Source organism: Amphibalanus amphitrite, unplaced genomic scaffold (assembly GCF_019059575.1).
Source record: "Amphibalanus amphitrite isolate SeventyFive unplaced genomic scaffold, NRLGWU_Aamphi_draft 000243F_arrow, whole genome shotgun sequence".
Lineage (NCBI taxonomy): Eukaryota > Metazoa > Arthropoda > Thecostraca > Balanomorpha > Balanidae > Amphibalanus > Amphibalanus amphitrite.
The window spans coordinates 55815-66855 of NW_024881738.1; the positions used below are offsets into that span (position 1 = coordinate 55815).

The 11041-nt window shown below is 51.3% G+C and overlaps 1 protein-coding gene across 3 annotated transcripts; it reads right to left on the reverse strand.

Moving 5' to 3' along the window:
• Window positions 1-2045: 2045 nt before the first annotated feature.
• LOC122386178 lies at window positions 2046-10933 on the reverse strand. Of its 3 annotated transcripts, none has more exons than XM_043375123.1 (9): window positions 10900-10933; window positions 7221-7845; window positions 6722-6979; window positions 6218-6346; window positions 5351-5488; window positions 4239-4412; window positions 3720-3830; window positions 3214-3408; window positions 2046-2929 (listed from the first exon to the last, which is right to left on the reverse strand). In XM_043375123.1, exons 2-9 carry the CDS (start codon window positions 7748-7750, stop codon window positions 2431-2433), a joined length of 2034 nt encoding a protein of 677 aa, XP_043231058.1. In that variant the 5' UTR covers window positions 7751-7845; window positions 10900-10933; the 3' UTR covers window positions 2046-2430. The 3 variants fall into 3 exon arrangements, with proteins under 3 accessions (XP_043231058.1, XP_043231057.1, XP_043231059.1); XM_043375122.1 differs by lacking the exon at window positions 10900-10933 and adding an exon at window positions 8860-9380 and having other exon boundaries at window positions 7221-7843; XM_043375124.1 differs by lacking the exon at window positions 10900-10933 and adding an exon at window positions 9267-9312 and having other exon boundaries at window positions 7221-7843.
• Between the last annotated feature and the right edge of the window lie 108 nt (window positions 10934-11041).

Here is an 11041-nt window from a genome sequence, read left to right on the forward strand (position 1 = left end):
GAGCGGCGGGCGGCGGAGCGGTGCGACGGGCGGCGGGCGGCGGGGAGGTGGTGCGGGCGGCGGACGGTGGAGCGGTAGGGCGGTGGTGCAGAGTCCGCGTCAGCTTGGCGCCAGAGAACTGCGGACGCACGCGTGGCATTTCCTGTGCGTCGGGAGAAAGCCAGCGAGGAGAGTCTCGAACCCATCCAGATGTAAATAGACGATCCCCGCAGCGACCGAGGTCGAGGGCACCTCTGCGTCACCTGCCGCCTCTAACCGAGCTTACTCAGCCCGCGCTCGGTCGCTGCCGCCGACTATCAGACGGTCATTCACTGAGGCGGCTGCTACGATCAGACGGGGATTAGACAATGAATCGTGGCGTCGCCGCGGGCAGCCGCCGCCGTGTGTAGGTGCGGTGTCGGACACTCCTTCCCCAGGTGCCGGATCGCGTCAGGGTGCCACGTCAGGCGGCGGGGGTGGGGGTGTGGTGTTGATGGTTGTTAGTTGTTATGGAGGACTGCAAGGAGGGGTAGAGTTAGGCAAACGCTAAGTCTGGGTGGTAGTTTGGTAGTAGGAAATGAGCATGAGGTAACGCACGACGCACCAATGTGAATCAGAGATGAAACATCGGGCGACTCACGAGCTAGAGGGCTATGAATGAAGCGAGATTTCATTCATGCATGAATAATGGCACATGGGATTCATCTTCGTGGGTACTCATCATTCCACTGACCACTGATCAATAGAAGGTTCAAAAGAAAAGCGTATAAGATTGTTTCATGTGTGACCAGACCAAGCCGACGTTGCAAAGTACCTACACAAGCGATTTAAATTAACCTCTCAACAGAGCACCCAACAGTCGCCAAAATAAGCGAGCATAGGGTCTGGCCTCGTACACGATCATAGCACCAATAACTAGCGCGTCTCATGAACTCAACAAATCGGCACTATTCTCAGCGTCATTCAAACGAATCTCACCCACATCCGTATTATCCACCCGGTGCACTCGTACCCACTGAACTCACCCCTCTCTTCCAGCCGCAACTCGGGATACACCCCACCGCAATGTCTACTGCCGCCTCCTCACTATGAAGTCTGACATCAGAGGCACGTGACCAGGAGCGTGCCGCCCTCCCCCTCGGTGCTGCTTACATACAGACCCGGTCCGCCTCTGCCCCCCCCCCCCCCCCCTCCAGAGGCATTAGGCATAAGAGGCACGTGACCAGGAGCGTGCCGCCGTCCCTCGGCGCTGCCTACAGACCCTGTCCGCCTCTGCCCCCCCCCCCCCTCCGCACTTCACCGCTTCTGCACCGTAATTAGCTTCTGTCCGTGCTTCTTTACCGGCTACACCTTGCGGTAGGCTCTTTGAGGTGCGGCTAAGCGTGGGTTTCATGGCACGAGCGTCCTGATAGGTTTACGCGAATTCGTGGGAAGACTTCTGAGAAGTTTTTGAATTTGCACCGATTGACAATGTCCAACGGTTTGTTGCATGACAGTCGACAGCCGACGCGGTGTTATCAAACATAACTGAGCGTGTAGGGTGATTTTTCTACCGGGAATGACCTCACAAGTCGCTCATAGCGGACTGGGCGGTAGACAATTACTGATGCTATTTTTGTATCGTCAGTTATATAGTGTCCATTAGTGCAGAAGGCAAGGCGGAATGTGAAGTGCGATATGTGAAGCAACAGGCTGCTTCTCGTCACACTGGCTCCATGCATTTCAATTACTACCTGGAATATCATCCCCACTCGATCTCAGAGTTCGAGGGATATACTCGAGTCAACATAACTGACTCAACTGTGACTCACAAGCTTCTGAGGCTTGAGGCGCGACTATTGCGGAATACCCCCTCAGATTTCTCAAAAATCACCGTACCACGAGGGAAGCTCAGTCTCCGGCCTTACTCAGACCATCTAACCATATTAGCTCTCAAGAGGACATGTTTGGTTAGTTGTTAGCGACAAATATCGAGTTGTGCGCCATCTTCCAACGAACTGCCGCTGCGGTGCCTCCCTCTCACGGAATACCACTCGGTCTTTCCCGAGAGTATGGAAAGAGTCTGGTCAGTCAACTCGAGTGTATTGGCGATGACGTGATAATGACGTGGAAATGAGATGAATAGGCATGTATCCCTACTAATGGATTCACTTGACTGAAAATGGAGCTAGCTAACCCTTAACAAATAGCATGTCTTGGTGACCAGCTTCCCTCAACACTAACGTAGTGTTGTTTTTACCAACGTGAAGCACAGATGATTATGCCGACCCCGACCCGACCCCGACCAGGAGCTACGACTTAAGGCCAACATTCCATGAACAGCACGCCCATTGCAGTGTATTCCCTGGAAGCTGAAGCATGTGCTTCACGTTTTACCGCCATCTTTGTACATTAAACACCCACTCTCCCATCCCTCCATGACTTCATCCCACTCCCCGCTCTCCCCAGCTCCTAGGCAGCCGCGTCCGCCGCTTCCACCACCATCTCCTCACCGTCCTGCGGCCCTTCCTCCTGGTTCTCGGTGACGACGTACTGCTCTTTCTCCCGGTGATAGGCTCCCTGTTTGAGCCGGAGCATCAGACACATTCGGAGCAGCTGGTCGGCAGAGGTCCGCGCCGGTCGCTCCTCAGGGTCGGCAGACAGCAGCTGGTCCAGGGCGCGGAACGAGTCGAAGTGCCCGGCGGCGGCTGCGCGGATCACCTGGCCCAGCTGCCGCTGAGCAGCAGTGCTCGATGACGGCGGACGGCCGACCGGGCGACGCACCGCCGGCGTCGCTGCCGGGGCCGCCGCGGAGGGAGGAGGGGCGGGGGAGGAGGGCCGACCGCGACCCCGACCCCGGCCGCGGCCCCTGCCCCTGCCGCGTCCTCGGCCGCGGCGGAGCGGCGTGGGGGGCTCCGGCGGCATGGGCTCCATCTTGATGTGCAGCTCCACCTCAGGCACGCCGTCGCCGCTGTGAGGAACGAGGGAACGATCAGAGAACGGAAACGACGGAGCTCAGAGATGAGAAGCAGGGGCCGGCCGGCCGGGTGGGGACAATCAAATCACCTGTAAATCAGCAAAAGCACGCGAGAAATACATCAACAGCCACCATCTTCTTCTTCAAACTCTTAGATGAGCTCGTTCAATGCTACCAAATGTGGCCAAGAAACTAGGAAAGGCCCACCTGGGTATGTTCATTACTAAGCTACAATAGTACTACCGACCGCTCAACTATGACGGCAGCAAGTCGCTCACCCCGGCGGCTGCTGCTGGCGCGCCGCCTCATTGGCCACCTCCTGAGGATCCCGCTCCTCATCTGATGACTCCTGCTCCTCATCCATCTGGAGCGCTGCCGTCTCCACCAGCCGTCCCAGCTCGTCCGGCCAGCTGACTACGGACGGCGTCAGACGCGCCCGCTTGGCGGCCGAGGCAGATGCGTCCGGCGCCGGTCTGAAGAAGTTTAGAGAGCGGGGAGATCTATTGACTAGCAGGAAAACAGCAAACTAGATCAACCCATGACAGCCTTCATCGTTACGCATAAGTCGCAGTTCGCAACCACGCCAAACAATTACAGATTAACAAAGTCACCTGTCCAAACTAGGCAGCCGCATACACCGTTCTAAAAATTATTGCCATTACCAATGATGTTCAAGTTTTCGGGGCGCCAAACTTCAAACGTCATCGGAGCCCTAGCCATTCCCTTTCTCATCGCTCGATCGCCATCCCCGACCCCAGGCCATCGTCCCCTACCCTCTGCGTACCTGCGGAACCGCACTGGCACGGCGCGTGCGTCCAGCGAGATGACCGTCTGTCCGTCCGTCTCCATACGGGTGATAGTGTCTTCACCGAAGTGGTTGGAGCACAGCATGGTGCTGAAATACAGAGCGGAGCCGTCAGAGGAGGTACGGGTTGGAAGATGGCGGAGGGGTCCAGGTGGCAGAAAGGGGTTTTATCTTGCTGGCCTCAATACTACAGCATTTCATTACGTTGGTCTCTCGCGGGCGTAGTTGTTATCTCACTCGTTTTTTTTTCTTTTCAACACAATAGGTTGATGAGGATTGAACCTTGTTATATCCCGTCTTCTTTCACATACTCTTAGCTCATCCAGTATCTGACACCTACTTCCCCTCGTCGAAGCCAGCTGAGTGTCATGACAGCTTCCATTTTGAATTTACCTTTCCTTCAATCTCCCCACATACTATTGCCAAAGTAGACATTGCTCCCGCTCGATCTCACACTCACCCCGAGTAAGACTCACTACCCTCCCATTTTACACTCACCATGTCTCGGGGTTGAATCCGCCGGCGTCTTGCCCCAGTGCTCCGACCACCGCCCTCAGGGAGCGGATCCACAGCTGGCGCCTCTCGGGCTCCTCCTCGGCTGTCGGTACGGTGAACAGCACCGGACTAGCGTCGGAGCCGCAGTGCGGGTACCCACAGCGCGGCTCGCCGGACCTGACCACAGAAAAGGCAAGGTGTGAAGGAAGGCACACGATATAGTGTGGAGTGAGACACGCGCTTGCTGTGTAGTTATACTGTACGATCTCTAGTCAGGGATAAGAAATAACATTTCTCATCCGTGTTCTATGTTCATGGGTGGTGTAGTCACTGTAGAGATACCCTTTGACACTGTGCATTCTATCCTAGATGACAATGACGCATGAGCTTCAGACTGTTGCTAGCCTTTGTAGGTATGCATCGTTGCACGTGACACGTAACACGCAACAATTTAGCCGGGCATAATCCTCTGAAGTGTAAAGCTGACAAGTGGCTAGGTGAAAAGCGGTCCCCACCGGAAACATACCCCACTGTTTCCTTGCGTGCCACATGAAACAAATAACGCAAACTCAACTAGGCGTTCTTGATTCGGCTTATGCTAAATAAAGCTGCCACCCCACCGGCCTGTGAGGGGTTCAAAGCCGGCGCTCCTAGGAGGTATGTTAAGTGGTTGGGTGAGACTTCCTTTGGGAGCTTCGTGTTGATCGAAACTATAAGAAACAGGGATCCGATAACGCTGTTGACTTCAATGACCCGACAGTACCGATTTAGCTACACGTCCGAACGGTTACTGACATTCTGTTACCGAGGTGGAATGTTTGGGTGCCATGTGAGATGGAAAGCTTGATAAGTCAAGTGACTAAATAGTCCTGCCTCGATGTTCAGTCAATACAGCGGAACATTACGCGCCATCAACGAGAAAGTAAAGTGGAGAGTTCTAAGAAACTAAAAAGTGCAAGAGCCAGAGAGGGAGGGAGGGAGAGGGAGAGAGAGGGAGAGGGAGAGGGAGAGGGAGAGGGAGAGGGAGAGGGAGAGGGAGAGAGAGAGAGAGAGAGAGAGAGAGAGAGAGAGAGAGAGAGAGAGAGAGAGAGAGAGAGAGAGAGAGAGAGACGCACTCGGGCTGTCTGACAGGTGCTGCTGGCTTCTGGTCAGCCTCCAACTCCGGCTGATTCTTCTCCAGCGTTTTGTTCAGCTGCTGCTGTTTCAGGTCCTTCTCCAGTGCCAGTTTTAGTCCACCGATCAGCGCCGAAGAGCTGAAAACACCGGGTAGGGGGTCAGAGTTAGTTTACAGGACCCACTCTGATCAACTCTGTCTATTGACGTCAAACAAGTAGGTAACCACAGGGTGAGCGGAAAGGCAGCGGCACCATACCATAGCACGATCGGGCAATTATTCCACACATATCTTATCGCCCACATACCAAACGTTACCCATATCCAAAAGTCGATCCTACAAATACTGCCTTGTATCTAGAATGCTACAGCACACTATCGTGCAAAACGTGATCGGAAACGCGTCAACAGATCGCCAAAACGAAATCGTACACGGAAATCTCGGCAGGCGATCTTCAGCCGAGCTTAGTAACAGTCCGTATGCGATACATCCGTGTTGTTTTGCCGCCTGATTGATCCAGCTGATCTTCGTAAACACACTATGCGATAGAACGAGTGATGCCGGACAACGGTAGTCTACTGGGTACATCAGTGAGTTTGTTCCGTCTCTGGCCGCTACCGAGGACATTGTTGACAATTACACGAGCTTACCTGTTGGGATTACAAACACTATCACGGAGCAGCTAAATGTGATAAACGTGGGAAAATAGCGAATTCATAATAGCCTCAAAGGAAAATAAAAACGAGCAAAAACACATTTAGCTAATCCGTCACCAAAGTCCCAACAATGCTGCACTGGTTCAACCACGGCCACTCACAACATCTCCTTTCCTCAGCCACAGCTGCACAAACCCAAGCACTCCACTTACGAGAATATGGTGGGCTCGGCGTATTTGTCCAGTTTGGGCTCGCCGAGCGGCTCTGAGGTTATCCTGGGTCGGCCGCGGTTCTCCCAGCGAAACCACTTGGGAGCAAAGTGCAGCGCACACAGGAACGAGCTGGCGAACGGAGGATGAACGGTTACGGAGGGAACGGTTAGATGAAGTACAACGGGGACCAGCGTTCAGCACGCATGTGAATAGACGAACAACTTCAGTATCGAGGCAACAGTAAAATACCTAGTAGTTAGTACCTATTATAGAAAGTGTGAGCAGCACACAAAGCTATATCAAACGATTAAATATACGTACCGAAAAACACGGAGTCCGAAAAGATCGTAACTAAAATGAAGAATGATGCTTAGTTAGAGCATACTCAGTGTAAGATCGACGACCACTGACCAGCCGTGGTCCAATTCATTTCTCCTTCATCCCGCCTGTGTAATATGCCCCTTTCCGCACCCTCCCACCGCCGGCGCACTCCCCCGCACTCACAGCTCCACCTCATCTGGCACGTTGGGCCGATCGTTGAGCGCCTCCGTGAACAGCTCCACCCAGGCCTCATTGACGGGTCCCGGTTCTGGCAGCGGGTACCGGCGGCGGCTCCAGTAGGGGCGCACGGCGCGGCGCAGCTGGCCGCTGCCCCGCTCCTGGATCTCGCTCAGTATGGCGAGCAGCTGGCGCCGCTGGCCGCGACACAGCGGATAGGAGCAGGCGCGGGCCGGCTCCTCCTCCTGGGTGTCGTAGTACCGCCTGGCGGGGAAAGATGGGCTGTTATTATCTACAGGCTACTTAATCTACCACGCATGAACGTTGGCTTTCATTGGAGGGACGGTATACGCTCCAACAAAATAAGCAATATCAAAAGTTATGGGCGATATAAGAAGAAATGGTGATTGGAAGGGACTAGGGAGAACCTGCCAGACCAGTAGCTCTCCTGCTGAGCAAAAAGGCCCACCTGATCCCTTCTCCCAGGGCGCTGAAAGGGACCCACCTGCGCGGCATGGCGATGGGCAGCAGTTGGGCCGTGTTGCGCTCGCCGGGCACAGAGCGGCAGTCGCTGGGACCAAAGTGCAGCGAGCAGAGCCGGCCGTCAGGAGGCGGCGCCGATGCGCGGCCCCAGTGCAGCGAGAGCAGCCAGTCGCGGCGCTGCACCGGCTGGCGCGGCAGCGCGAACATGTACACGTCGCGCGTCAGCCGGTAACGCAGGCTGTTCTGCCACCGGTGGCCGCACACGAAGCACGACTCGTCCGGCTCGGCCAGCCGGCCCAGCTGGCCGCTCGGCAGCGGTTCGGAGAGTGACAGCCGCGCCGGCAGCGCGGCCTCGTCCTGCTGCGGGCCGTCCTCCTGGGCTGCGCTACCCGCGGCACCGGCGTCCCCGGCAGCCTGCAGCGCGTCTGCAGGGGCCTGGTCCGCTGCCGCCGATTTACCGTCTGCTCCATCTCCTTCAGTTGGTGGGTCAGTGTCAGATGTGGCCTGACCTGACTTTTCAACTATGGTAGCATTAGGTTCAGGATCAGACATGCTTTCCTGAAGCACTGAAGATTCAAGTGCTTATTCAAGTACTTAGTCAAGTACTGTACTGTAGTCAAGTACTGAGAGTGTTGGTGGCTCCAGCTGTAAAAAAAGCAAAATGCCATCATGTTTTAAATTTTACATACCTAAGCTAATTATTATGACAGCATCTGTAACCATATATATGTAGGCATATTAAGGACTAGAAGAGGAATAGATTACATCACCAGAATCCCTGCAGATCAGAGTCAGACAATAAACACAAGTTCAAGACTGAAGTTCAACACACCTAGGGTCAAGAAACATCAGATCATTAACAACTGTTCCCCTGCAACAGCTAGAGCTTCAGGGTAATGACTAATGACAGGTGGCAAATGGGAATTGAGAACACCCATCAGCATCCAGTTGCAGTCCCCATGCCGAATGGGGCTACAATTCTCCATAAAAATTGTAGATATAGGTATTGGCTATCACATATAGAGAGGTATGGCTATCATCATACTAGAGCATATTGCTAAATGTTTATGGAGTATATTGACAGGCATGCTAATAACAAAGCAAACTGCACAAAATTTAAGGGCCCTGTTTCATAACACACTACTAGCAGATACAAGTGTTTCCAGTTTTCATAGCATAACTACATGAGATATTCCAATATGACATCATCAGCCTACAATAGCAGTAGAGCAGTGGTACTACCAGCACAAGTTAAGTCATTTTGCTTCATGGACATGAATTATGTGGCATACCTCATATTATGAATTTACATGAAAAATAAATAGCTCCGACTACTACAGCTAAGGATCTCTTTTCAGCTCAGGCATATTATGTATTAGAGCTCTTGAAAAAAGGTGGTAAAGTATGTACTATGTAGCCCTTCATAATGCCAAATTTTGCATGCCATTATACATGTAAAGGAAACCTATGATGTCAGATTACCATACAAACAGGGCACTATGAAGAGGGAACCACACAAACCCAGTCAACATTTCTTAACCATCACCAAACTAAACCTAACCTAGCCATGCCTGAAAGGTGAGGTCAAGTCCACATTGACATGGCTGGATCATCTAGGGGTAGACAAACTAGTTCCCATGGAGCTGATATTTGTACAGTACCTAGGCAGCAGCATGTTGTGAAACGGAGCAGGGTCAGAGTCAGTCCCACCCCCAGGTCAACCCATGGCCTCAGAGGTCAGCCCATTCACCCAGGGCATAACAGGCTAAGTCCCTTTCTTGAAAAACAATTAAACAAAAATTATCTCAATACAGGTTTCAGTCAGATTGTTTTTTTAAGTGTGTTATGGCCCGTTTTATTAAAAAAGGAGCCTCAATATTATTGCTGAAAGTATTATCTTCTTATTCTTAATTTAACTTTTCCTTTCTACTCATTCCTTCATATCCTGCTTGTCTTATGCCATAATCATTTGTGCACTTCAAGTGATCCAGTAGGCATTAAATTCCTGAATATACTAACAACAATCCTAGCAAAAGAGCAAATTCTTGAAGTTCTTAAACAGCATGACCACAGATTGATTCTGCTTGACAGCTGAGACCTCTTGCTGCTTTTCCAGCCCAGTACTTGGAAGATTGAACTTTGAAGATTGTAAGAGGCAGGGGGATGAGGCTTACAAAGACAAATTACTATAGTCTGGCAGACCTAAGAAGGAATGGATTTAAAGTGCTGCAGTCATTGATGCATGTGCATTTATGTTGTGAGAGCATATTTTCTCTCACAACTTTTCACATAAATTTCTCCGAGCCATACATTTCAAGTGCTCAAAACACGTGCAAAGTGATTCAGGTGCTTTAACTCCGTTCTTTCTTAGGTTTGCCAGACTTAGCATGAATATTACAATTAAAGCATTTTATTTCACTTTACAGCATACACAGCATATGAACCAGAACCTTTTGTTGTGCATTCATTCGACACCACTGACCCGTACAAACTCATCCTAATATTTACCTTTAACCCGCGCCCTGATGGGGGGGGGGCCATTTTGGCCCCCCCCCTGTGGTTTTTCTTAAATAGCGAGAAAACGGCGGCGCGCAGCGCCGCCAAATTTTGGGTACCTTACCGGGCATCAATTTGACACCTTCACACAAAATTTCAAGTCACAGGTCACCTCAGGTCAGGAGTTATTGAGGTCAAACTGAGGTCATGTTCGAGCAAAAATGAGCAAAAAACATGACATCTTGAAACGCTCACCAATTCTACAGCTAACAAGCAATTTTAAAGTTCTTTATGTGGTTGTGTAGAGAAAAGACGGCGCTACAAAACTGCTATCTCGGATTTTCGAAATTTTGGGATTTTGACCCCCAAAAATAAAAAAATTGATTTTTTTAGAAAAACTCAAAAAATTTCCAAAAATTTTCCGAATTTCGAAAAAAAACGGAATATATGTGATAGTCCCTGCGCTCTTCGATATACATACCAAATTTTAGATCGATACCTCTTTTTTTGGCCAAGTTATAGCGAAAAAACTGTTAAAAATTGATGACGTCAAATTTTTGAACTCAATTTTTAGCAATTCTAGACCTCGTAGCGCAAAACGGAGACCACCATTGAACTCCCCGTGACGAGCTGCATCGAATCGATACCCATTTTATGCAAAAATATCAACTTTGAAATTTGACCTAATTTGACCTGACCTTGACCTGACCTTGACCTGACCTTGACCTGACCTTGACCAAAACGTGACCTAAGCCGGCCCTAAAGTCTGTCTGACCCACATAATCGCATTTGTCATGTAAAATGGACCATAAAACATGTATCACACGACACTTTCATATTGTGACCCCCCCAGTGACCTGACCTCTGTGACCTGACCTGGTATCAGTGACCTCAAATAGCAAAATATGTGTTTGAAGAACATTTCTCCATCGATGATTTTCAATGAAATGCATTTTACTCGATTTTACAACGCATTTCTTGAAATGCCTGTAAACGGTGAAAATTCGACCTTTGACCTGACCTGTGACGTCATCGGTTTGACCGAGGTCAATGAAATTGGGTCACAAGGTAGTTCCCCGCTGGGGCTATCCAACACCGTTTACCGCTTGTCGCTATGTTGCGTGGTTCTCGAGATCTGAGGGGGGGGCCAAAATGGCCCCCCCCCATCAGACCGCGTTGCTCGGCAGACCCCATCTGGGCGCGGGTTAATTTATGATGCCCGCTCTACAACAAAAAATGCGCCATGCGAGAAACTGGCTAAAATAGGAGCCCTGATCGGCGGCCGGCTAGTACTCTTGCCCAGCTCTTGCCCGCGCTCACATACGTGCACGTTACCCCGGCAACGGG